This window comes from Patiria miniata, unplaced genomic scaffold, assembly GCF_015706575.1.
Source record: "Patiria miniata isolate m_02_andy unplaced genomic scaffold, ASM1570657v1 HiC_scaffold_5, whole genome shotgun sequence".
Lineage (NCBI taxonomy): Eukaryota > Metazoa > Echinodermata > Asteroidea > Valvatida > Asterinidae > Patiria > Patiria miniata.
This window is the reverse complement of record NW_024037072.1, coordinates 30,199,788-30,227,715: the sequence shown is the minus strand read 5'-3', so window position 1 is coordinate 30,227,715 and position 27,928 is coordinate 30,199,788. Positions and strand designations below refer to the sequence as shown.

At 40.2% G+C, this 27,928-nt stretch overlaps 1 protein-coding gene across 1 annotated transcript in view; it reads left to right on the top strand.

Annotated features, from left to right (window-relative positions):
• The first annotated feature begins 1,994 nt into the window (after positions 1 to 1,994).
• LOC119740484 (vitamin D3 receptor-like) overlaps positions 1,995 to 27,928 on the top strand; it is a 43,501-nt gene continuing 17,567 nt past the window's right edge. Inside the window, exon 1 of the mRNA XM_038215808.1 lies at positions 1,995 to 2,898. Within this exon, the coding sequence (XP_038071736.1) occupies positions 2,849 to 2,898 (50 nt within the window). The 5' untranslated portion in view covers positions 1,995 to 2,848. The remainder of the gene's footprint in view (positions 2,899 to 27,928) is intronic.

Below are 27,928 nucleotides of genomic sequence, written 5' to 3'. Positions count from 1 at the left end.
AGTGACAGGGCTCCTAGAGGTCACGGCAGGTCAGTTTGTTGTTTTGTGACTAGACTGGTGGTCATACTCGGTGTACTCTTAAAACTTGAAGGTATTGCTAACAAACATGTGGATGTTAGCAGAAATGCTGCTCAAATGTTGCAGTGTTCCAGCAAAACTTGGCCTTGGATATTGATCGTTTTAGGTGGTATAAATTTGCAGATATGAGACTTCAAAGGCATCACCTGGAGTCCTTTTTCTTAATGAACCTTGTAGTTTTGGGAAAACTTTGTAATATTTGGATTATGTCTTGAGAAAATTGTTTCCTTTATAAGCGTCTGTCAATAATACCACTTCAAGCAGTATGGAAACAGCTATCTACAGTAGTCCTAAAAAGTGTGTACAGGTTCAGTTGAGTATTTGGTGACTTTTAATGATGAGTATCAAGTAAAAAATTAAAAAGTAAATGCAGTGGGTTTTTGGAATTTCGGTTAATATAACTAAAAACAAATCAGGCTTGAATATTGATTCATGTCAGTTTTAACAGCTCAGTACAGAAATCATAACAATTGGTCTGAGTTGAGAAACTTGCTGATAATATTCCTAAATGCTGTACATTTGGTGCACTTTTGGATTAATACATCCGTACCATTGAAACCCATTGAAAGAAATCTGACCAGGGTTTTGTTACATGTAAACCTTGCCTTTCAGAGTCAAATCACTGTAGAACCCATCTCAGATACTCTAAACCTGCTGAACTGAATCAGTGTGGATTAAATCCTCTAGGTAAACTGGATTAACAGTTAACAGTAATAGCATCAGATTAAGCAAATAACTAGTTGTTGAATAAAAGGATTGTTGGTTTACATGATGTGGATAAACTGGATTATCATATAACTGGTAACATTTCATGTTATAACTGTTAACAGTAAAAGCTTATGACTGGTTGTTGAATAAAATGATTGTTGGTTTAAAAACAATGTACATTGCATGGAATATCTGACTGGTATCCTGTCGCTCGTAGGCAAAACCTAATGTGCTTAGTAAAGTTCTGTGTCTGGCAGCTGCATAAAATTGACCCCCGTTTTATTCCTGTATGTTGGCTTGTTTCTTTTTCACTCGTCTGTTTTCTGTTTCGCAGCCTTATCACTTTTAATCCTGGTGGCCAGTTTTGCCTTTATCTCTGGTTCCTTCCTGTTGTCGGTGTCTACATTCTACCGCGAGCCATTGTCAAATTTACACTGGAGTTCTAGTGTGTGTGAGATGACCCAGAGAACATGTTGCATAAATGAAACATTTCATGTAGGGGTTTATACATAAATGCTATCTCAATGGATCATATTCAAGTATTTGGTCAACAACAATCTTACTATTTGTACCTTTATTGCAGAAAGTGTGCAGTGATGACTTGTTCCGTGTTCTTAGTATGCAAGGTTCTAGCCCAAAGTACAGGAGAACCATCCAATTTTTTATTAGGCTTGCACCTTTATCAAATCTTTGTACCTTGATTTCAGTTGCCCAGGGGCATACTGGCAATTCCTTTATGCTTGTTGGCACTCCTGTCGAGCCAAGCAGATACGCTCCGAATTTTTTTGCAAATGTCTTTGTTTGGCCCAACTGCCTTTTGTGTATTTCACACACGTACATCTATATTTCTGTATCGTTGCTTAAAAAAAGTGCTTGTCAACCCATAGCACACAGTGGTATTTTAAGAGCCCATTTGTATACCCCAGCATTATTCCCGACAAGCTTGACCACAATGGCTGTATCATCGGGTCCACAATATAGGCGTTCTTGTTATCATTCAACTGTCATATATTTCCCCTGCCCATTTAATCGCAATATTTTCTGCTGAATGACTCCAGCCCCCCAAAAGGAGGTCACCCCTTTTGATTTGTCCTTGCTGTGTTTCCATTCAAGCTCTTGTGCTGTGCAATGGGCCTGGCCATACACCATGCAAATTGGCATAGTTGGTCTGATGCCTTTCATGAAAGAGGCTCCGCGGCCTCCTCGGTTGGACAAATCTCCAGCATGCCGGGGAGCCTCGACGTGGGAACCACACACACTGGTCCAGTTGTGGCTGGCCATGCACTAAGTTCATGTTCATTACAGGCTGTCGTGGCACCGTTTACCAGCAAGCTGAGGGGTTGATGTTGGCCTTGACTGAACTTTATGAGGTAGAGTGTACGTGTACTGTGGCCGTACGAGAACACAGTGTAAAGGCAGAGATAGTGCAGTGTGCGCATAGCTGGGATAGAAAAGGCCTATAATATGAGAGGGAGATATGCCAGCCCAGGCATTTGACAAGCTACTGGCTAGGATTGTGGGCCAGACCCGGGCCGTCCTACCACAACCAAGTGAGGCTGAATACTAACCATGCTGCCAACCTTCTTTTGCTGCTGTTGATTCAGTGAGGACTGTTCTCTAGTCTGGCTCGGTTGTAGTTGAATCCACTCTTGAGGTTTGACAACCAGTTTCATCCTTGTGTCTTTCACTGATGTTTTAAGCCCAGGCACCTCCATCTCAAACCCACCACAGTCTCAGCAAGTGAGGATCAGGAGCCAACCAATCTACCTGTGCTGTGCTGTTGTCATTGGTAGCAGTAGTGTTTTTGGATCTTGTCAACATCTCAGTCTGCAACAAAGTCCACCAGCATAATAACTGACCATCCGACGGGTCGCCTACTAGTTTTCATCCAACACACCGGTTGTGTTCTCAAGCTAACTGTTTCCATTTTAGCGTGGTTTGCCGTGTGTCAGACGTGCGGATATTCCACCGTTATTTGGCTGAGCAACTGACCATCAACTGAACAAGAAAAGTACATCAGTGTATGGTGTAATTTTTGGTTTTCACCTTGGTTCCGATCGTCATGGAGGTCTTCTGGAAGAAGATTGTCGAAAACGAAGATCTTTTCACTGGGTATGTCTTTTTACATTTTTATCCTGTCTTTGTATTTATCATTTTCATGAAGTCTTTTGAGTTCTCTAGTAGTATTATAATCTGTACTAACAACGTTTAGTGTCTCTATTCTCAATGTAATTTTGAGGCCTTGTCTTGTTCTGCACAATTTTTTTAATTTCACCTCTTCGCGTTGGTCATAAGTTGCCAGTAATTCTGCTGAATGGACGAGACAGTGTTTGATTAATTACGGTGGATTAATATATGCATGAAATTCTCCTCGCGATGCATGTATGATTTTTAATCTGCAGCGATGGGTTTGATGTAATTAGGCGCGTGCTGTCAAGCGCGGCATTTTGGTTACGTATCTGTGTCATTTTTCACATTGTCTTTTGACAAGTGGCCGTGTCACTTCTGAAATATGATTGTCACAATGAATGATTTTGTTTGATTTACTGTCATTTTCACTCTTGAATCACGATGTTATCTCACCTTTGAGATCATTCCAAATAAGGAGCACTTCTTTCATATATTTTGCTCACTTAAGCTTAAAACGAACAAAAATTATCTGTAATTCATCTTGTCGTATTTACTTTGCTAACTTAAGTAACGATGCTGGTAAAATTACTGCCTTGAATTCAGAATACTCTTGTGTTAGCATGGTTAGTCAAAATGTGTATTTAATTGTGTTCGCTCACAAACTGCAACATAGTGCCTGACTAAGCAGGGAAAAGACCTCGAGATCTGTCACGTTTTGGGTCTATATGTTTTCAAAAAATAGGATTTCATCATTGCTTTGTGCTCTATTAGCCCATATTGAATGGACACAAGGACAACTACCGGTAACAATAATACTTAGCAAATCAAAATGTATAACATTCCCCGAATGTGGTTTGTAAATTACCAGGCTGCTTGTGTGAGTTCAATGGCGTGTGGTGTGCACCGTGACAAAACACCCCTCCCCCACTCCACTCCAAATGACAACACCAATAAAAGACCCACAACAACAAAAAAACCAAACCCCAGACACAAATGTCCAGCGGCCTCTAGCTTTTGTTTAAAATGGCAGGTGTGAATACGGCCTGGGCTTGGGCCTGCAATTTGTTATTAATGCATCACATCCGTGGAGCCAACCCCCTCATTGTTGGCACAAGTCAGGATTATGAAACTCAACGGAAAGCCGACCTTGGCAAATTTATTTTGTTTTTAAAAAAGGCTATATATAATTTCCTTGATAACTTAAGCTCACTTGGCAAAAGAAGCATTCATATTCAGATTTTTCATTTCAGCAATAAAAAAAACATTCTCGTAATTTTCATAACATGAGATTTTCGTGGATACATACAGTATTCTGTCTATGAAAAAAACTGCATTAACAATAAATGAACCTGCTGCAAACAATTTGCTAATTATGAAAAGGAAAAAAAGAACATCTTCGTTGTATTGTAATTTTGCTACTTATAAGCTTTTCGCACTTCTTTTTAGGTTTTTCTGAGTTTGCAAATGTATAGGTACCAAGATAGTCAAAATAATTAAATTGCAAACGGAGAATGCTACCATTTGCAAAATGTTTTTGGATTGAAAAAAAAATAATTAAATTTGTCATTTCATTGTGACAAGTTGAAAGCTTACTGCTGGACACAAGGCATGGAGTTGAACACTTGTTTTTATTAATTTTTCTTTTTTACAAAATGTTCAATATAACAATGAGGTCTGTACTGGTGTTGTACATGTAATTGACAGAATTCACAAAACAGTCCTCCCCACTCCACTCCAAATGACAACACCAACACCACAAACTCCTGAAAGCTCTCTTTGCTAACGGATAACAGTTGAACATTTGGCCAAGTTTTTTCATCTGTAACATTACATCTTTGACTCATATGTTACAAAAACCTTGTCAGTGAGTTTCTGTTTAATGATTTTAAATTTCTAACTCTTTAAGAGCAATTTATTTATGTACAATGACATGACGACCAACAGTCATAACATTTTTGTATACAGGGGCTTACATGTATCTTTAATGAGTCTCCATTCTCCCAGTCAGGGAAAACCTAGTGAATTTGGGGGAAAATAACAACAATCAGGGAAAACTCGGGGACTTTGATTGTGACCCGGAACAGAAAGGGTTTCACCAGGCATTTGTGTGTCTTGTGTTCATCGACTGACAGTGCAGTGGTGGCTTTTTAGAGTTTATGCAGTGAGAATATTACGCATCTTTCCAGACAATAAGAATTGGCTGTCCTCTCTTTAAAATAATCCTCATGGAATGTTTGACATTTCGCAGGGAATCATCAGCCTCAGGGAAAAGTCAGGGGATCTTGTCTTCATATTCACCCTGTTTAGATATTCTACCTGTTCTTGTTGTGCATTGGAGAAAAATGTTGACTTACAAGGCTCCTGACCTACAACCACTAGATCACACAGGTTTGCTTGTACAACACAATATTTTTGAAAACAAAAATTTGTTCGACTCTCACTATTGGTTTTAAGATTACATGCATGAGTATTACATGTACATCAACCTTTCATTAATAGCACAACAAATAAACAGCAAACTAACAAATAAACAATGTTAAGTCACAACTGTTCACCCACACTTCAGTCAAACCAATCTAGTTCAGCTTGGTATTCAAACACAAAACACATCAGCATGTGAAAAGTACAGTCGCGTTCAATGGTAAATATGTTAGTGATGGCTCCCAGACTGATCAATATACATTACACAGGCAATTATGACCCTCTGTTCAATAGCCTTGAGGCATCATGTGCTCTGCTTCATGAGTAGAAAACATCATGTTTTCTTCTCATCAAAACAGCATTTTGTCTTGTTCACAAAATCCTATTTTTTAATCGGTGAACAATGCACCAAGCTTTCAAACTTGGTTCGAGGCTAAAAAATAGATTGTTTACTAATTGGATATTGGTATCTATCGCTCGTAGTCTCATTGATTTGCATTCATGTATTGATCAAGGATTATGGAATAAACATGAAATAGTTGACTTCATCTTCAGTTGTTGCTCAATCTTAGACACTTTTGTGGATGGCCACAAGAACAGAAATGCGCCGTGAAGGTTTATATATTTGCTGTGTTGTGGGAGAGTACGTTCTGCACAAATCTCCATTCGTATCGCAAACTATCCCAGGATGCAGTGCATACATACTGTATTGAATGCTTCCTACATGTATCTGTAAAAAGGTCACTAGTTTGAATGAGACTTAATGGTTTGCATGGTGGACATGATCGATGTTTGTGGTAAAACCATGCTCTGTTTGTCATCAGGAGACTGTCTCCTGATGTAGGGTTCAAAACGTTGAGTTAAACCAACTGGTTCTTCTCAGAACCACACAACTCACAAAGAGATATCATTCACATGGTAACTAGTTTAATATAAAGATGAATGCATTCCTTGTTCGGATTTATTGTCTTCATATTTTTTCTGAGTTCTCTTCATAGGGAATGGTACTTTTGAAACAAAATCACAGAACTTTCTTTCCCTGGTACTTTTTTTATGGAGTGTGTTTACATTGGAGAAACAGGAAACCAGTCAATATGTACATGTATGTTCAACAAGTCTAAGTAAAATATTGATGTATACACCACACCCCAAATAACCATAAAAACTATAGAACCCTCAATTTGAACCTGAAATATTCACTATAAATCATTGTATTATTACATAAATCTGAATGCTTACACATTAATTTGACACCACATGTAACTAACGAATAACTGATACCACGCATGACATGCAGCTATCAGCTTTAATGGCAGAAATACAAGGCAGGACTGTAACATTTTCCAAACGAAAAGTCGTCAGCAAAAATGGTGTACTAACAATCACGTATTTGAGGTTTGAAATGGAAGACAGTGCAGTTTGTTGTACCCAACTTGAGAGGCTCAGCTCAGGTTTACCCTAGGGACACACGCACACACCCTCACCCTGCCGAGTAAAGGCATCCAAACTGAACCGTTATCAGGATGGTAGGAAAAAAGGTTGCTGGGAGTGTTTCTTATCAAAGTTGATAGCCCAACATATTTCATTTGACTGGTTGACCTCTATGGTCTGACAAGGGAAGCAAAAGAACTATTACGACCAACCTCTGGTAAGATGGAGGCGCATGTCAGTGTTACACACAGTTCTGTGTATAATCCCGCACCCATTTTTGTGGTACATGATATCTCAGACTTGTTATTTTCAGTGCTAGAAAACCCAGTACTGTGTTATTTCACCAGCAGTTTGTGCGCCACCGGCCAACAGGCTTCAGACTAGAGCATTTTGCTGCCGCCGCCCGTTAAGATTGAATATTATGCAACCTGTGGCAATGGATTAGCGCCTGTTGGTTTTCTAAAGGCTGCTCAGTCACTCCTTGGGCGTGCTTCCTTGAGGCAGCGTAGTCACACATTAGGCTCTGTTATCCATGGTTGGCCATTAGGCTTGGCCTTATTCCTTCACCAGCATTTGTTCGGCCGAGGCAATAGCTATCTGCTTTGGCGATAACTAACCCCCAACAAAAGACCCTTTCAATTCTTTTTTCTTTCTTTCTTTTTTAGGTTTTTCTCCTAACTTGGGACAAATGTCAGATTGTGTTAACAATGAATCTCTTTACAGCGAGATTGGTACTAAGTTGGCAAGGCTATTAATTATGTACTAGTTTAGACGGTGAACAGAGCCGAGCGTGCTTTTCAGAAGGGGAGCTTTTTTTTTTCAGAGGTGAGGAGAGACCCTGATTTCAACATTTTGATAGTGTTAATTTTATTGGGTGATTAATAATAGGAGCCAGAGGAAAGCTGGGCTTTCAGTCGAAAAGTTGACCTGAAACCAGCTATTCTACTTCGCGTCGGCTATTGAAAGAGAAAAGAGAAAAAGACACCTCGGTTTAAATTAAATGTTTTCAAATTCTGGTCGTTCAGGTATTAAACAGATGTTTGCATGGGGATTTATTGTCAGCCTAAGGGCTTCAATTTTAGAGAAAAGGAGAGAGGGGGAAGGAGAGAGAGTTACTGTACTTTAAACAGGGCAGTCATTTGGGGTAAAACGTTATCAAAGAACTAGATTATTGGAGGAATGTTTGCTTCAGTGTTTGTTGGCCCCTTCTTGTGGAGAAACATTGTTTAGGTCACGAGCCATCAGCCATGACGGGACTGAACCAACCAACCAACTCAAATAAAATATGTGAAATATTGTGGAGCTATTAAGCTCTTGAATACAAATCTCTGTTCTGTGTGGAAAATCGCGATTGAAAATGCCTGTAATCTTTTCACTACAAAATGTTGGATATATTTTAGATGATGTTGAATTAAGGATGTATTAACGAATTGCAAATTTAAACATGTCCAGAGTATAGCGAATCAAATCAACCATCACACAATTGAGACGAACACGTTTTCCTCTGTAGTACCGTATAAGGCTGTGTTTTCACTTTTATGGCCAGATTTTTATGGGGACGGGAAAAAAACACACTTACACAGAGAACTGTAGAAATTGTTTCTCTGGGTCTTGAGAGTGCCACTTGTGGGTAGAGACACTTTACAGCCAGAGACCACACACTCGCACTCCCATCTGCAACTCAAGAACATCAAGGTGAAATGGAGTCCGGGCCTTCTGGCCATAAACCTGCCGATTGTTTACAGAACGAACGTTGAGATACTTGTTTGTCTTCGCCCGGGAGACGCCACCGTTTGTTTGGCTTAGTGCTGCACTGTCTTCGGGGCCTGTCCTCAAGTTCGGCCACGTTTCCCTCTCCACGAATCCACCATGTGCTTCAGCTACCAACAGGGAAAAAAAATATCACCAAATAGAAAGAAAAAGAATCACCATTGTACTGGAATCTATTGGCATGCACCTTTTGAAAAGTGCTATGACCGGTTAGCCAGTTTGGAAGAGATCTTCATGGCATAACTAAAACACAGATCAGCTTACGTGACCGTGGAGAGCTTTTAGCCACTAATACCAGTTTTGGGTGGCTGGCCTATGCCCCCTTGGTTTGCTATCTTTGGCTGCCGTGGAAAGGACAGACCTGATACCTTCGGGGACAGGAGGATACATTTGAAATGATACCACACCGAAAGTTTGGTTTTGGGACCTTGAAATATTCCAGAGATACCAGTGAAAAAAAGTCACCTTCTGTAAACTTAAGAGTCCTCTTTGCTCACTAGATATTTCAATGGGAGACCATATACCAGAAATGTTGATACCACTTTATAGATGAAATTATAAGTTCAAAGCCAAGATCCAAGAAAAATACCTCCACCTTCCGTATTGCAGAAAAATTCCTATCTGGCCATTTACCAGTTATCACAAACTACCACATTGCGATATTGATACCACTTATGGATGAAAGTATACTCCAATGTAAAAAATAATGAGCCTAAAGCCGTCAGCATAAAATACTGATGAATCGATGAATACAGTACATTATGATGGTATGGATAGGTAATCGTGAATAAGTTGGCATCACCAAACCTTTGCAAGATACCTAAGAATAGAAAAAACTCTTAAACTGCCTGATGGACCATCAGAATATGAAAGAATCTACATGCAATTAAGTTCCTATGCTGTGGGAGTCATTCAGTCCTTGTTGCCAACACAGCACAGGTGCTTCTCCTCCGGCAAAATGGTTTCTCGCTGACCCCTGACCTCTACTGATTGCCGCAATCTGTTAACAAGTACAACTTTCTGGGAGTCCAAATCCTGCATTAAAGTCACTGCCACAGAGAACTAAGCTGGCTTGAAAACAAAATTACTTTATTGAGTTGGTCTGGGGTTAAGAGGTACAGGGGTTTTGTAGTGAGATAAGTGAGTGTACTAAAATCAGGAGGAAAAAAGTTGCAGTTACATATACTTCAAACCCCCCCCCCCCCCACCATCAAAACAAAACAAAACGAAATCGACTGCTGTGTTAATTAAGACCAACACATCAAATCAACCTTTGCAAACCTCACATAAATATCTTGCATGAAAAAACAAATGATGTGAGCCAAACTGTTGCAGAAACTTGCAATACTTTTCAGCTGGTTGACTATTTGAGGCCTTTGAACGAATGAAATACCGCGAGTGACATAACCCTGATATTTCAGAAATATTGCTTGTTGTCAAAATAATACCTCAACAATTGTTTTATACATGTTCTCTCTACTATCCAAGGTAGCTTTGAGTTAATGACTTATTCAATTTGATTGCATTGTAATAATCAACATTTCACTTCAATTTACCCCTTGAATTTCATAACACAATGTAAAATAGAAATCGCTTTCTTCTCATTACAAGCATAGCTGTTTAAAACCCCATAACATTCAGCTGTAAACCTAATAGTAATATCACCCTGCAGCCTGCACATTTATTTTTATCTGAATTTGTTTCCCTTTGAATCATGTATGTCTGTCATACGTCATGTTAGATTGTCCAATATAACACAGTGAGATGATGAATTCTGGATGGCACCCACAAATCGGATGAATACGTGTTGAATTAGAACCTATAGTCCCCCAATCCAGTCTTGCCAGTTGTCGCCTGCATGGTGCATTGCACTTTTTCCTCCCCTAAGTCCAGTCATTCCCCCCCCCCCCTCCTTTTCCAATTCTCTATCGGTTTAGCAGCAGAGGAGAGAGATGGCTGTGAGCGTGTGTTCACCCGAACCGGGCCGCGTTAGACTCCAACTATCATCGTATGAGGCACACTTTGGCCTAGGCACTGGGTGGAATCCAGTTGAGTAGTCATCCGGCTTTCACTCATGCAGAACCAAGATTTAGAAATGACCAGATGGTTGTAAGGATGAGAGGCAGTGAAGGCTATCGTAGGGGTGGGGAGGGGGAGTGGGAGTGGGAAGGGAGGGAGAATGAGTGAGAGACAGTGAGCAAGTCAGCTCAGCCCAGAGCTGCTCGCTAGCGTGTCACAAACATGTCCAAGCAGTCAGCAATTTGCTGGCTGACTTCCACCTTGGGGCGATGTGTAAGGGTAGATTGCTTTTAGATTCACGCTATAGCCGACGGAGCCATATAGGCATCTCCCTGTATTCGGTGTGACTCGGATCGAAGCTGGGACAGGCAGAATAGCGGCTTAAAATCGCCGATGGAGAATTAGCCTGGAAAGGGGGGGGGGGGCCTGAGTAGTCTGATGTAGGCATGAGATCGTTGTCGGGGAAATCCATCATGCCTTATCTTGTCAATCCACTTGGGCTAAAAGGCAGGACCCATTTTAACATCTTTATTCTGATGATGTGTCAAAATAAAGCAAGAAAAGATGTACCACCTTTATTAACACTGCCACTATCAAATCATTTTATAGAAAAATTATAACTTTGAACAAAAAGAAGATGTGGGCAAGGACATGAATTTCAGTCTGTTTCAATAATCTAGAACTCTTCATACGGAATATTGTATTCTAATACGAATATTTGTGATTAGGAAAATAATTCCATGTTAAGGTTGGCATTTTCATATGCAAACGTCAACGCAGCACAATCTACATGTATCTTTCTCTATACATGTATATCCATCATATTACCCTAATTATGCTCTAAACAGGGTCTCTTTTATTAATATATCATCTTCCTGTGAAACTATTTAAGTTTTCCCCCCAAACCTGATTCAAAGAACTCCAGGCAAACATTTGACCTCATAGAACCTTGGGACAGTTTTAGTTTATTTCTTGTAGTTTTTTTTTATTCCCCAAGAAGAGATGATGGAAAAACCAGATGGTTTGTCTGGGTGCAGTCCCTTGAGGAGAAGGCTGTAGCATTTCCCCCCCCCCCCCCTCTCAGCGCTTCATTACTTTCATAACATAATGACCATATGACCTCTGCAAGCAGACTTCATTTAATTGCTTGCTAGATTTTAAGTCTGAGGCTATAAAAATCAAATCTAGTTCAAGTTGTGTCTTACACCCAAACTGTAGTACGATTAGGCACATGATTTATGTTATACTTTCTGCAAATGCAAGGGACCCTTGTTTACAAGCTTTTGCTTCTTTGGGGCCCCCTCCACAGATTTTATTTTTTGTGAAACCTGTAAGTTATTTCATTGTAATGTTTGTTCATGATTCTGTGTAAAATAAACCATGAAACCACAAAGCCAAGAAACTTATACTGGGGCCAATAGTTTGTGGCACTGCGTAGTTCTTGATTTACATGTACATTCCATGTATGCCAACTTGTAGAATCAAACATGCAATCATCTTGTTTCTACACTACAGCTAACTTGTGCTTTGACATGTTAGCAAATGTCAAACGTTGCTGCAAAGTATGATGCAAAGAAATGATGTCTAGTATACGCATGGCCTTTATTTTTCATTTTGTTAGAATTTTTATTACAATAATACATTCCATTGTGCAACCATTTCTTTGACTTTTGTCAATAGAAGCTAAGTGTGGAAACACCGGGGGAAAAAATAGATGAATACCATCAACCTTCACCTTTTTTTCCTCAAGTGTACTTTATTTCCCACCCATTCATTTAAGGTCAGTGCAACATGTACTCTTCAGTCAAGAAGGAAAAATAGGGGGAGTGTAAAAAAAAAACCTAGTCTGGTATGAGATGGTGAGGTTCCGCACGATTGCAGACTGTTGGAGTGACGCGAGATTTTTTGGTCACAGATGGCATTCATTTGACTGAAGCGTGCCTCCTCTATTTCCCAGACAGTTGGTCAGACACCATAGTTGCCGATTGGTCAGTATTTTTTTCTTCAGCCTTGTCCGGTTGTATCGACCATTGGAGTCTGGTGTCTCACGGCACATGCCACATCCGGAGTCCAGGGGATTCACACAACCAAGGTCAGGGGTTTGTTGCTTTTGGTTGGCGCTTTTGATCGCCAGTGCGTTAACTCGATAATCTGTTTTTGCACTTTGAGGCGCTTGGTCGCACCCTGTTCTACTCTCTCTAGAGAAATCATGCTGAAGAGGGAGGCAGGGGCGGTAACATCAGCCATGCTTGTAGATTGGTTACGCTTTGATGTCAAGGAAAGGAAGGGAAAAAAGCATTCTTGAGTCATATGCATGCCACCAAATTATTATTGTTACTGAACCTGTAGAGTTATTTTCATGATTGGTTTGGTCCTCCATTGATGTAGTAATTAATGTAAAGGCAAAAGAGCAAAATTTAGTTCAGCTGAATTAAAAAAAAAAATCACTATCAGAAAGTCACCATGACATCCAAATCAAAAGAAAGACATATTTCTTAAACGTGAACTCAACTGTGAAACAAGTACTGAAGTAGATGGCAGATCAATACATTGCACTGGTCACTGTCCAGACTTCTACGCACTCTGTGGTCAGTTTGACTGGACACTGAAGACTGACCAATCTGCCCAGTCGAGTCTTCAAGCAGCTCCGCACCACTTGACTCGTATCGAAGCATGAATAATTCATATGTTCTCCCACATCAGCACTGATCGTCTGGGAAGGCCCTGGAGTGAACCGGACATTATCTCTGGAGTCGTGGGCAATTCATCAGTCTAAAAAACACTGACATTCATGGCCATTGGTCCATGTAGCTTACTCACCGTATTTTAGCAATTTCATTTTTTTGAATGATTGCCTCTACACCAGGAAAACATCCATATCGTTTAGTTATGTTACATTTTATAAATTGTCTAGGAGTCATTAACATTAAACTAGCAATGAAGCATCATTTTGGGGCTAGATGTTTAGTATATTAGCTCCCCACCCCCTGTCAAGGCAGTTTCGAGAGATACATGTATAACCCCTAAAAATTAGAAATGGAAAGAAAGAGGGGCAAGGTTCTTGAAACTGCTAAGTAGAGAAATTATTTGCTCAGCCAAACCAGGTAACCAGTCAAAATTTCATGCAATGTGTATTGCCTGTGACTGGTACTCATCTGATTTCTGCTAAGCATTTTCATCCAGTCAGTTTCAATTGATGTGCCGTACATGTACCTCATAGTAAGTCAATTCCCGCACTTTGCCATGTACCGGTATAGACGATCGTATAATAGCCTTAGATGTATGCTTTAACCCCCACCTGTCATCTTGTCTTCTATCATCTGAAAGTCTGAAAGGTCCGAAATCCCCTAAATCCTGTGGATTAAATCGCGTGAATCTCTGGATTAGGAGAACATACTCGGGAACACGACTAATTTGATATTTGACTTGTTCTATGGAAGAGAATTGTGTCCTTCTGGAGTTGTGGATTTCAGCCATTGACACAGTTTTTAAAACATTATTTTTGATAGAATTTGTGACTTGAATGAATGTTTCATTGTGTGAAAACTTGAGTTTCAATTTTTGGATTTTGCCCTTCACAGATGTAAATGTAATTCAAAGCATTTGTGGTTTTGCAAATGCTTGCCACACTGTCAGTGTTGTTTTTGCGATTTTTATGTCAATGTTGCAGTGATTAATTGTTTAAGATAAAGGATGATTGTAAATTCTACAAGTTGTTTACAAGTAAAATATTAGCTAGTTTTGGATTAGCTCCTTTATCATTGTTTGACATGTTGAAAGTACAATTTAATTTTGATCAGGAAAATTTGACTCCAGTGTGCATCGAGTGTAAGTCCTCAGAATTGGTTGTCTTGTGTCTTGCAAGATCAGAAAGACATCAGGTCAATGAATTTCCTTGGAAACATGACCTAAGTATTGTGGAATGTCTTTGCCCTGGTCAACCTTTTGGTTCGTCGTTTGAGACGTTGAAAGGTAACCCGGGGGCTTTAATATACAATTAATAAGGCGACCTGATCTAGGAGACTGGTAATCAGTACCCGATGGCTATACGTGGTTACTACAACCGGATCTAGCGTCATTGGAGAACCCTGGTGGTAACGCTGGGCTGGCACAGCGGGAGGCCTGGACTCTGAAAATACCCGGTTCGTGCTTCTGGTCCCAAATTCCTTAGGAAGCTGCTTTGGTTTGGGGCGATGGAGGTTATGGTCTGAAGTTGGGCTTTCTTGGTTTGGAGAACGGACGGTGATCGATGTCTGAGGAGGACATCTTGGATCGGGATATGAACGGTCGGCTGGCTGGTTTGTGGCGTGTATGTGTGTAGGGTTAGGGCCTCTGACTGGCTGCACGGCAGACCGTGGCTCCAAAACTGAATGCTGTGATTGCGGGCATGGCAGCTATCCTACTGGAACAAAGGTATTGTGACACGGGGAATCGCTAGCTTGTAACCATTCCATGAAGCACTAAGCAAGGTTGGGCGTGTGTAGCAAGGGTCACTTAGGAGTGTTTTCATAAGCTATTGGCAGCTTGCATTCAGCGTAGCCCTTTTTTTATGCCTTTATCCTAGCCTGTTGTCACTTTTCATACGCTTGACTCATTTGCATTCCGTCTTATCGCTATAGTGTGGGTTTGCACAGTTGTTGGTGTTTCATAGACATGGGCATGTGCATGCATATTAATATCCTTCATCACTTTGATTGTAGACGTCTCTCCCATAAATCAAAATGGCAGTTTTTCAATCTTTAATTTCCCTTTGTTCGATATTTGTTCTTTGCACAAACCAAGCCAACTTTTGTCCTTGTTTATATTTGCAATATTTTTGCAACAAACATTGAGTAAATAATTTTTGAAAACCAGTTTATTTATTTGCAATTTTATTAAATTTTTAGTTTACATGGATTCTGCTTTGTCACTATTAGATTTAGACATGTAGGATTATACATGTCTGTTTAAAAACAAATATTCTCACCTTGTCTTTACTAATTTAGAGTGATGACTTAATATTGCACTGTCATTTTTTATCATAATTGGCAAAAATCCCTGTCAGAAGTTAGGATTTCATTATTTTGGTTTCTCATCTGAAGACCTTGAACTTAACAAGTGAAGAACTGTAAAATGTCATTCCTTATCTGTCTTGAAAAAGAGTCTGTGGAGGTAAATCCTGCCGTGTCATCTTAGTATAATTGCCTCACTAACAGAGACAATTTTACATCCGCGTCTCCGATGCATCAAACAGGGTTGGACATCTTTATCTTAATGAGCCAGAGAGACCCCAACAAAAATCTCATTTATTTTCAATTTATATTTGCCTTCCAAAAACAGTGGGGCACGGCCCGTCATAAATAACAAGAAAATGATATAATAGTGGAGTTGGCATGGACGAACGGAGTAATCCCCGTGGCCAATGGGCAATTAGACCCGACTTTCTATCTCAATATGCCATGCATTATGCAATAGATAAAATCACAGACTATATTTGGGTGCGCATCACTCAAGGTAATTGTTGCGACTGGCATAATTGACTCCGCTGTGACTAATGCTCGTGTTCCTTCTACCTAGCGGAGTACCAACGTATCAGTTAAGCTGTTTTTTTTCAGTGTGTCCTTACCTTTTAAGATGTTGGCTTTGTTTCTGTTGTACTAAAAGACAAGAGTTATGAAGAAAATATTACAATATTACTGGCTGTGGAGATGCACGTAGGAGTGTTGGTAATTACTCAGGATTACACCTCCTGATTTACATGTACTAAGCATTGCTTGCTCAAAGTGAAGATTGGGCTGGTACCAAAAACCCTGTGAAATTAATCCATCTGCAATGGTATCGTTTGGAAGAAAATAGCATTGAAGATGGTTTTAAAACAGTGTGCCCACAGGCACACTTTTTTACATGCATTAGCAACAAGACCCCCAAAATGTTGTCTTTTTACTCAAAATGTATGGTATAACACGTTAGTTGTATTGCACCCTGTTGAAAATTTGAAAAATATAAACCAACAATTCATAAAGAGCAAATAATCCTATTTCTAAACTGTCACCAATGATAATTCCATTAGTTCAAATAAGCCAGAAAACAAACCACCATAGCCAGTTAGAAATTAGCTAAGGCAAAAGAAGTACCTCCACGTTTATAAAGATACGATAATTAATTGAATCAGTGAGTGCACGGCAGTGATATAGTTCTGAAGGTTTCATGTTTATTCCCTTGTGAAGTTCTGTACGTCGTCTGCCCTTCCCTCCCGCAACCCTGGAGGATTTGTTGTCTGCAAACCACATTATTAGAAGATTGAACATTAATCCCTGCATGGAATCAAATTAGAGTGATTCAAATAAGAAACGATCATGTTTTATTGATAAAGTATTAGATTCATTTTTATGTATCAGACAGGATGATTCATGACGCGAATTTTTGCAGCGGCTTGATTAAGATCTTTGTTCAATTTTTTTTCAGGGGAGGGGGGATCATTTAAGCCTGTCTGCCTGTTGTACTATCTTCAATTTTCATTCTTCCCGCTAATGCAAAGTGACTGTGATGAATGAGACCACAAAAATTCACTATTGTCGAAATGTATTCCATGTTGGAAGATCAGCAGTGTCCAGTGTGTTTACCGTCTTTGTCATCAACGCGTTTTGCATTTGTGTGAAGTATGAATCAGACTTGAGTCGTTGTTGACTGTCATGTGATCTTCTCAGGTCAGTCAGTGTTGACTCGTTTTGTACGGGGTGACCCGTTCGCTCTGTCTGCCTTGGTATATTACGCATACACATTGCATTGGATTGAACTATAGGATGTTTTTAACAAAACAGAAGAAAGTAGAACGATCAAGTCTGTGTTGCATTATCTTAGTCACTCCATGGTACTCATTGCATATTCCTTACAATCATACAATCATCCTTCTGCTGAGTAAGAATACAGGCTGTTGCCATGGCAAACAATGATTGTTAAGAAACCTGCTGTCATCTGGAGCCACTGTCTTCTTTTTAACACCACTTGAATTAAAGTCAATTCTATTTCATCCCCTGGTTCTGTTAAGTTACAAAATAAATCCCTCTGCCCTTCGCCCTCCCCTCCCACCTAGACCCCTCCCCCTCCCACCTAGACCCCTCCCCTTCATGAAAATAGAAGTGCATATTTACACAGCATATTAAGACAGGAAGCCTGTTTTTGTACTGTGAGTGATGGAGTGTCATGGAGGGTGTGTGTCTAATGTGACATTGGACCTGTTTGCTCTGTCTGGTTGACCACTGTTGATACATCCCTATGGTGGTTACGTCTAGTCCCCTGTGGCTCACTTGCAAAGTAAAATGCAAATCTGGGTTGAACCCGAGGGTACCAGATTTGACACGGACGGACGTATGAGATAGAGTGCCCACCTTCACCCATGTGAGAGGACTTAGTGGTAGTCCAAGAAGGGATTTGCCATTTACAAGCGATCTTTGGAATGTAAAACTCTGTACTAAAGGCTCCATTGGCTGTATCATCATGAAAAATAAACATCAACCTTGTAAGTAAATTGCTCTGATACAAACCAAATTTTCAAAAAAATGTACATAAGCATAAAGAAGTATTCTGAGAAAATATGTCTAGCAAAGATAGAAAAGCAGGATTTATTTTAAAACTGGCCTTTGCTTAGCAAAGTTAACGGTTAATGTTTTTAACTGCATGTGCCTTTTATTCTACCTGGATTTGTCATGTGGTAACGTTTGCTGCTACATGTACGTAGAAGATACAAGTGGATGCACTCCATGACGGTCAGAGTTATCTCAGAGCCGAAGAAATCTAAAGCCAGACTCTGTAAGGAAATCTTGCAGGCTAGCAGTCATCTAACTTGACCTTGGAAAGAACTGGCCTAGTGTTCTTGGTAACCACTCATGCACATCTATCTCAAGGCTGTTGTGATTCCAGTGGGAGGGAGGCAGAACATGGTCCCGATTGGTCCGGTTGTACTGTCATCATCTACGCGTTGTGCCAGTTTGATTGTAATGCAGAGCTACACGTGCAGATGAGTCATTACCTTAAGGTACAATAAACATCCAGTCAAATTAGAACTCAAGCCTCCGTCTCTCATTATCTTTTAATCTTCCTGTTTGCTTTTTTATTATTTCTATTTCGATGAGTGATTACGTGTACTTGCCTTTGGCTAATGGCTTTAAGTACATAGAAAGCCCTTCCTTAGATGAATATTCTGATAGATGTTGAAACAATTCAGATTGGCTTGAGAGTGGTTCGAACCTTGCCACAGTGGACCAGTGAAAAAGGTCTATCCTCAGACCAGAAAAAGCATGACATCAACGCGGTGGCCTAACCCATGCTTCCAAGATCCTTTTGACGTGTCCCCCATGGGACGCCCCTGGTGTATCTGTGACGGACCTCGTTGAGGAAATTTCAGTTAAGATAAGCATGTCTTGCCGTCGTTTGGTGTTAAAATAAGGATGAACTGATTTCCGGTGCTGAAATTCAGTTTTGTGGGCTTGACATTTCAATTAGCTGTGAATTGACACTGGACGTATCTTGACATGTCTTGGTGTTTCACACTTGCAGTTGCAATGATTGCACAACTTTAGGGGATTAACAAGTGATGGCTGTTTGGCATGGGCTGTGGCCTGGCTAAACTCAAAATTGGACATCTTAGATTGTATTCAGTGCCGTCTTTCCCTTTTATCACTGTCTTCACGTCCAGATTGTGATATTCAAGGATGAGTTAGAAAACAGATTGTCATTAGCCTGGCAAGCTGTACCTTTTTTTTATTTCTAGGTCAGTTAGTCCAGGTCACTCCACCGTGACCATTTAGCTGGCCAGCTAACACGCCACAAAGCAATCACTCGGACACACACACACAAACACGCACAAATGATGCCCACGCTATTTGGCACGGCAAATTAACACAGGCTACGCTTGTCTGTCTGATCAGCCTCAAGCCTCACGGCGACCAAATTAATGGAAGCTGTCTGCATGTAAATGATACACATCCCAGAAAGTATCAGTCAAAACGGGAACGTAGAGCAACGGAAATGACAAGGCAGTGCCAGGCAATGTGTGCTGCTCATTTACTCTTGGCAATATCGGAACGAATTACTTTGCCAAATGGGGTCTCGCTGGCCTTGACTTTCAACTGGATTCGGATTGCCCTTCTACACATCTTTTATGTGCATAGTCCTTTTATATTCTTCTGTTTGGGATTAGATGACTAAATGTTGCCACAGCTCATGGCAAAGTGAAAGGTTTTCGGTCATGTCTAGAGCCTTGGGCTTGCCTGATCAAACGTGATCGCAAGTCACTTCTGGCCAATAAAGGTACCAATTGCCAACAGGAATTTCACATTTTGCACTGATCAATTGGATATTTGTCCACATCCATCAATAATCCTGTTTCCGTTCTAGCTTGGTCTGGCTTCTTCAGTTTTTGTCCCCTTCAGTTTTAATCAGTTCTACAAAATTATCACATTTAAAAAAAAAATTGTTGTGACCAACTGTAGTTGGGAAACAATGTATGTGAAACGTTTTGTTAATTAATGTTGCTCATGCAACCAGATATTCCTCCATGCAGGCTTTTTGGTTTCTAATAAATAACTGCAGGAAACGTGTCATTTTTCGGTGGGGGTGAGGGGGTGTCAGCTTTTGATTTTTTTCTGTACAGATGAGGCCCATTTTCCCTTGACATTTTCAGTCCTCCTTCGTGAAGTGTATATTGTTCTTAATGACCAGTGTTGATATTCATAATTGGCATTTTCTCAGCTGATGTTGTCTTTCTGTACGCAGTAATTTGAAGAAAGAAAAAAAAACAGGAGGGAGGAAACAATCTGAGTATAAATAAAAGGAGCGGGTTCTTTTTATATAAACATGGCATGCAGCCGAATGTTTGTATTTCCAGCAAAGTAAATTTATTTTTTGGCGCCGAATGGTTGCCGTGGCGTTACCAGTGTGAGGTTGCATGTTATTACTTGGCCGACTTTGTGTCGTTATTCCAGGTAAAACAGTGTTTGATAAATCACAACAACCTTTTCAACGGTGGGAGGGGAAAATTGCAACATTCTTAATTTGGATAATGTTGTCTCCCAAAACACTTTTGTTTGTTATTCAGCTGTGAAAATGTGATCGGGCATTTGTTAAGTTGTTTCAGTTATTGTATAGCAAGTTTTGCTTTATGATTAATACAGCCTCAATTGTTTTGTTTTTTTGTTCCAATGTTAATTGTGGCCCTTTTTTTAAAATTCTTATTTCGATATTAAGATATTTATTTTGATATTGTTTTAGATTTCTGCTCTGTCTGCTACACAAATGTGCATTCTCAATCTCCACCAAGATTCTGGTGAAACAAAACTGTGATCTTAAGTTTATTGTCCACTCTCAGTTCTTGTGCTTGTACGGCAAGCACCGTAGCTCTTGTAACTGTCCATATGAGAGATGGATTTCATCTTTACCTGCGGCTAGGCAGTGTGTGTTTGTAAAGTGCCCAGCTACACGCCACATGACATTCAATTAACTATAGCCCACCTGGAGTTGAAGCAGTGAGCCCGTTAACCAAGCCCTGAGATGGGGCCAATTCAGCTACGCTGCGTGCCTCAACATCCATGCTGGGGAGAGAAAAAAGACTCAACGAAAAAACAAAGAAATAAAAGCTCTACCTGATCAACTGACAAGAGCAGTGTCCCTCACTTTGAAAACGGTTTGCCGAACTGAGACTTGTCTGTTTCTGTTTCAGAGATATGTCTCGCATCGCTGCCCTCACCCTCCAAAAAGAATGACTAACAGAATTTGTTTGGCGCGGTCGTGTTTAATCGTGCTGTGTGCATGCATGTGTGGTCGTGCTGGAACCCCCTAGATCCCATAGCCGCCTTGTTTTTTCAGCTTGTCGTGTTGAGAGCTTGGTCGCTAGTCTGCCGTATTCACTGCTAGCTGCTTCATTTGGTTTTCTTGTAGATATTTGATATTCGTCTGGTCTCAATAATTGTAAAATATGCTCCTTCAGGATTACCAACTATTGCAATCCAGAAAAAACAAACGGATGTTTCACAACTGCATAAAAAAAGTTTGTTCAATAGTAGTTTGTTTGCTGGCCTTGGATTTAATGAATAATTAGATGTTTCAGCGACACTTTAATTTCTGCTATCGAGTATTTTTCCAAACGTAACAGGTATAATTTGCTGTGGAGTTTGTTTTAATTATTATTAGGTATATGAAGCCCAACTTGGAAAATAATCAAGAAACACTTTATTTCCCTTTCGTACATATTTTGAATTTAAATTGAGAAGGGACAAAAAAAGAAAAAAGAAAAAAAAAAGAATAAGCAAAAATAAAACTTTCATTCATGCACCTTTGTTGAATGCCATGTTGCATTGACAAATTCCTTTGGTTTGTTCGGATAGTACAACTGCAAGGCATCCGAAGGCAATTAAAGTCCAGATTTAATTAAGTGATTAATCAATTAGTTAATTGGCATCCCCTGAGCACTCTAAGCATCCATTATTCTGTCTTCAGAGCCTTTCTCCTTTCATGGCACAAAACTTTCACCATTCTTGAATGCATCAGCCAACGTTTATTAAGTACCTTTTCCACTGATCATGCCGCAAGGAGTTTTTATCTCTCAATTTTCCTCTCTTATTTTTAAACCCTTTCCTGAGACGAACATCCTTTTGAAGAACACTAAACCTGAAGGAGACAAGAAGAGCGATCTTTAATTTATTAATGCATTTTTTCCCCTTCACCCGTCCACACAATGATCCAACAGGGAGCTGTCGTAATTTAATCAGGGCCGCTCCCAATGGTCCCAGCTTAAGCTACGGAAGAAAATTAACATGGAACTTTTGTGTATAAATGCGTGTGATTCCCCCTCTGCATGTAGGTATGAATATAGATGCCGATATAATGCACGCACGTAAACAGGGTTTACGTGTACTTTTCAGTCCGGCGGGCCGATTTCTGGAGTTCTTATCTCCGGTTGGAGGGTGGCGTTCTGTACCCTGTGTACTCTATCAACAGAAAATCAACAAATCTACACAATTGGCAGATCTATTCCCTGCCCTTCTGCTTGACCCCACCAGAGTTGGCTCCTAATGGGGGTAGTGGAAATTCCAATACTGACCCAGCTGTACCCAGCAAGATTTCTGGAGTTTGCACCATTGTCTGAACGCTTTTCTTCAGACGGCCAGGCATTTTGGCTGTTTGCTTTGCACAGCCTTATCTGTAGGTTTGCAGAGCTATTAAAACTTCTTGTACCTGATAGGAAAATGGGGCCAAAACATAATACTGAGACTCATTAAGAAGATAAGAGTATTTTTGGGTGGTATGATCTATGGTGCAACTCCCCCCAATCTTTCTCTGGCAGACCTTCAGCCGAGTAAACTCTTAAAAGATAAGTTCAGACTAATTGCTGGGTTTCTATTTCAAGACATTGATCAAGTATTTTTCTAGTATTGCCGGATGTGGTTCTGCTTATTCCATCAGGACAGGTTTGATTTTTAGAACCAGAGAGAACACAAATCTTGTAAGCACAGAAACTATTTGCTTAGCAAAAACAAGGAACCGTAAAAAAAAAAAAGCAGGTATTTTGCTTATGAATGGTACTAAGCTGATTATGGCATGGCAAGCTTCTCTCAGCAACATGTTCTGCCGAGCGGCTCCTGGCTCAGATTCAGGCTGAAACTAAGTAGCCTCTTCATAAAGTAGAATGAAATCTGGCCAATAAAACATCACAACCAACTGTTACTTGAGTAGATTACGAAGCAGAATATTAGACGTGGAATCGAGATGTACGTTCCCTCAGAAGACAAAAATGTAATGAAAGCGACAGTGCTACCACTTCAAAAATAGAAACTGGTTTAGTGACATTTTCCGGATCACTTTCAGCGCCATCTTGGCATCATGTTGCTGAAAATTGCGCCAAGAATTGTCCATTAATGAAAAAAAAAATGCCAGCAAATCGCCAGGATTAAGTAGCAGGCAGCATTGTGTGACATTTCTGTTGGCCAGTAAGATCTTAAGACAGATAATGAACAAACTAGGCCGGGTGTTTAAAGTACATGCTGCTGTGGTTCACCAGGGGCAGAGTTATCGTGGAATACTTGGTGGAAAAAACCAAATCCACACAAAATGTTTATTTGTTCTGAGATAGGATTTGTTTGGAATGAACAAGGTAATTAATCTACTTTTTTCTCTCAGAGAAGTGATAAAATCCGTGTAATCATTGGACCTTATACCAAAGACTTTGTCAAGTGTACTCTTTTTAAACAAAACATGATTGGAAGACATCTGTCTCAATATCAGCAAATGGGCTATCCATCAAGTGTTTGATAACAAGTGAACTTTTAGTTTCGTTTACGTGCATAGCATGTTTTGAAATTCGACATTCACAAATAGTTTGCATTCTTTGGACTGTGCATAGAGATATGAGCTAGATCAGAGATGCACATTTTGGTTTGATTCTGTCTTAATCCAGGCATGTTTCTCACCAAGTTTACATACCGAGAGATTGGTACTTGTCCAAATAACATTTTAACAGTTTTTGTGGTCAGAAAGTAGACAAGTAGTTTACACTCGCATGGGAACACTGCAAAAACATCAACTTAAAAAAAAAGATCCAAATTAAATATGGTCTGATCCGTTTTTCCCCCTATGATATCTATGTGAAGCAAATTCCATTACTGTTCTCTTCGATCGGCACTACTTTGTCTTATGTGTCATGCATATTCAAATGTTTGAACTAACTGATATCTAGAAGTAGTGTTTAATTTAAATTTGAGTGATTTATGAAATGTTCATAGAAATCAAACTATGAAATCAAGAATTCAATTATCTTTGGGTTTCCTTTGCTTTCTACTCATGGGTGGTTCTGTTTTTTTTTCTTCTGAGCAGACTGTGTTATTACAGACAGCTGTGGAGGTGTGAACAACAGGGGAAAAAATTAACACATGGTGGCTTGGTACGGGTTTGAGCTTAGACTGGCCCGATGTGCGTTGAATATAGGTCATGCCATAGCAACTGGAGCAGAAATGTACTGACGTGCTAGGACAGTGTGCAACGACACTGCCGCGTGCTAAATTGGTGCGGCAAGGCCCGGCCGAAAAATGTGTGTGGCTTGGGCAAGGGTAGGAAGACTGAGCTTGAGGCTTTGTCCTGTCGCATGGCTGTGCAAGTATAAACAGACAATCCTACCGCCATTGGTCAAGGGAAAGGTTGAGAGAGAAGGGAATAATGTAAAGAAATTGGAAAATGTTAATGAGGACCGCGTTTGATTCGTAATGAATGTAAGCTGCGATTTGATGTATATTTCAAATACTCCGGTGCGACAAGGGCCTTTGACATGCTTGTTTGGTCGTTGTAAAACGCGCAACAGTGGTCTTGTCAAAAATGGTTTTATGTCAGCGCTCTTTGTCCTGTCACTGCTGGGTCTTTCATGTATGTGAGTGTGTTTCATTTCTCTTGTGGATATTCCAAATTATTTTGGTCAGGGAATAGCGCCAACATCTCCGCGACTTTACTCTGCTTTCGCGTTTCTTGTCGTTGGATCAGTACATGCACCGGGCATTGTACTATGTAATGAACCAGCAGCTAACAATTTAACCCCAAACTAACTAGTAGGTCGCAATTCTTGATTTTTTTCCCCCCTCGCTCTCTCCCCGGAGTTATTTTTGATGATGAATGCATTTCTTGAGGACTTGGCATGATTGGAGTGTATGATGCAGGCACTAGGGGATTTAATCCCCCCTGCTCACTGACTTATACTTTGATACATGCAAGTCGGGCTTGTTGAGTGGAGGGGAAAAACGACACGGAAAAAAGGAGGGGAAAAAATGGATCCAGCAGTTTTGGGTCTTATTGTCTGGAGCTTAAGCAGAAAATTTAACGTCTACATGGTGCTGTCAAAACATGTGAGCCCTGAGTGGCTCTGAACTCTAGCCGGTACAATAGCGGCTTTTGTTGGCTCGATGAAATGCCGGCTTTAGGGAGTTTAAAGCCCCATACTGCTGAGCTAACGGAGCTTGCACTACTTTGCTTTCGAGCGGAGAGGATTAAACAACAAGGTGGCACCCAGCCTGTCAGGTAGCTTGCCAGCGAAGGCTGAGCGGGGACTGGCAAACTTATGTCAATACTGGGAGGTTTTTTTGGCAGGCAGCGGGCTGTGAAATGGCCCTTTCTGATGGTATGTTTATACAGGCTTCTTAGCTGCCTGCCTCCCACTGTGAACCCAAACCCTGAGTTTCCCACCAGTGCCTACGCCGGTGACAACGGGACAAAAAGGAACCCACTCCATGCTGAGAAAGAGATACAGTTATTCACTCACATCGCTTGCAACTTCCAAGTTCACTGCTTCCACTTCTATGCTTCCAATATTTTTTTTCCGCCAGTAATTCTTTTGTTGCGCTTTTCTGAAAAGCAAAATCTCGCTCTAATCCAGATGGGCGCATTATGTGAAAAGGATTGAATGAAACTCAGCCGATTAAGCAATGAGGCAGTTACTGTACAGTATACTTTTCCCGCAAAATGCATCTATTGTTAAGCCCTGTGTTGGGATTATAAAGAAACGGCATCGGAGCTGAAATATGGACGGGAAAGTTAGCAGTTCACAAAGATCCTTATTGGCTATTACCGTGGCAACATGCATCTTGCCTGAAAGTATGCATGTGTATTTTCCGTCCTGACACTAATTTCATGCTGAATGCAACAGTGTCCGTTTTTTAAGATTGTAAAAAGGTCATTTTGAAGTTCTTGTACTTTTTTGATTCCTCAAGTAAAATATTGCCACAGTATTTGAAAAGAAGATTTTAGTTGTGCTTTTATTTTTCTGTGTTCATGGAGATTGATTAGGCCCAAAAAAATAGTTCTGGTTCCAATTACATGACATTTCAAAATAGGGTAGTTAGGAAAAGTTTTGTTGTTTGGCAATTTTTTTTTGTACGATTATATGGAGGTGTCTGCATGTAGTCAAGGGTAAAAGATAGTAATTGATGATTTTTGGTTTGTTTCCCCTCATTCCCCCCCCCCCAAAAAAAAATAGGGTAGGGGCTGTCAAAGTAGGGTAGGTAGGGTAACCGGAAGCAGAAGTATTATTTTTTTGGCCTTAATGCTTTTCCTTGAAGATCATTGATCAATCCTCCATGGATTGTTTAATATCTTGAGGAAAAAAATCAGTAGTCGGGTGACCAGAAATCAGTTGTGTGTTTTATCCTACAGGTCGTGCAGGAACCCATCCATAACTGTTTCCTGCATTTGTTGTTTCTTGTCGAGTAATATCCTGTAATTATTCCATCATTCCACCGGCCATGTTTGTTTTAACTCTGTGTTTATCCTTCCTTTTTCAATCCTGTCCATACTTTTTAACCCCCCCCTTAAAAAAAAAAAGGTTGTAGAAATCTATACACCTGACGAGTTGGGTTTGTGGGTTGATTTTTTCTTGACTACCCATGTGGCCTGCTATAGTTCAGAGTTCAGTGGTACCGTTTGCATTACCCTTGAATCAATAAACCATGTCTGAGTAGTACAAGCAATACGCATTTGTAATGGAGCAGTGTAGCCGGCCTGTCAGCCCTCCACCGTTGCTGTTTTAAGCTTTGACAGCTTCTGAGCACTCAGATCTGGAGAGCGGGACCGGCAGAGATTGAGAGAAAAGAGACAGTGCAGACGTGTTATTTATGACAAACGTCACAATCTGAGAATCTTTCAGGATCAGGACTGTTTCACATAGTCCCTGTTCTGTTTTGATAATACACACATGACTGGCGATCGCATACTTAAAAGTGAGGTCACAAAATTTGATTAACTCAAAAAAATATACATCCCTTCTTGCGCCTCCCCCAGTACTTAAAAAATAAAAAAATCCCCCTTTTCATTTGGATGAAAAGCTTTTCTCTGCATGTTCATTCATCTATCATTGAGTAGGGTTCTGCCATAAATCTTGTAGATACAGTGTATTTGGATCTGATAGTGTAAGGGAGAATAAAATGCTGATTCAGTCATGTTGAAAGGTTGAAATTGAATCTGGCTAAGATAAAACTCAGGGAGTGGTGAAATAAATGGGTCTGGCATGGATGATTTTTATCGCTTGTTGTGTCAGCATCATGTTTCCATGTTGTCACCCAGGTTTAAACAGTTATTTACATGTAATGTTCAAGTGATTCATGTTCTGGTGATAATGTCAACATGGCAGTGATAAAACAAATGACAAATGAGGAATGAAGCAAAGATCAAACATACCATGCCATAGCCACCAGATGGATTTTTTTTGTAAATTTTTTTTTTTTTGGGGGGGGTGTTTCGGGTTTATAACTGAACTGGACGAGGTAGACTCCAGAAGTCTTGTTCCACCTACCAATCAGTGTCACTGCCCTCCTACTACTAGGGTCTTAAGAGCTTCCAGCTCACATGATGGTTTGGAATCCAG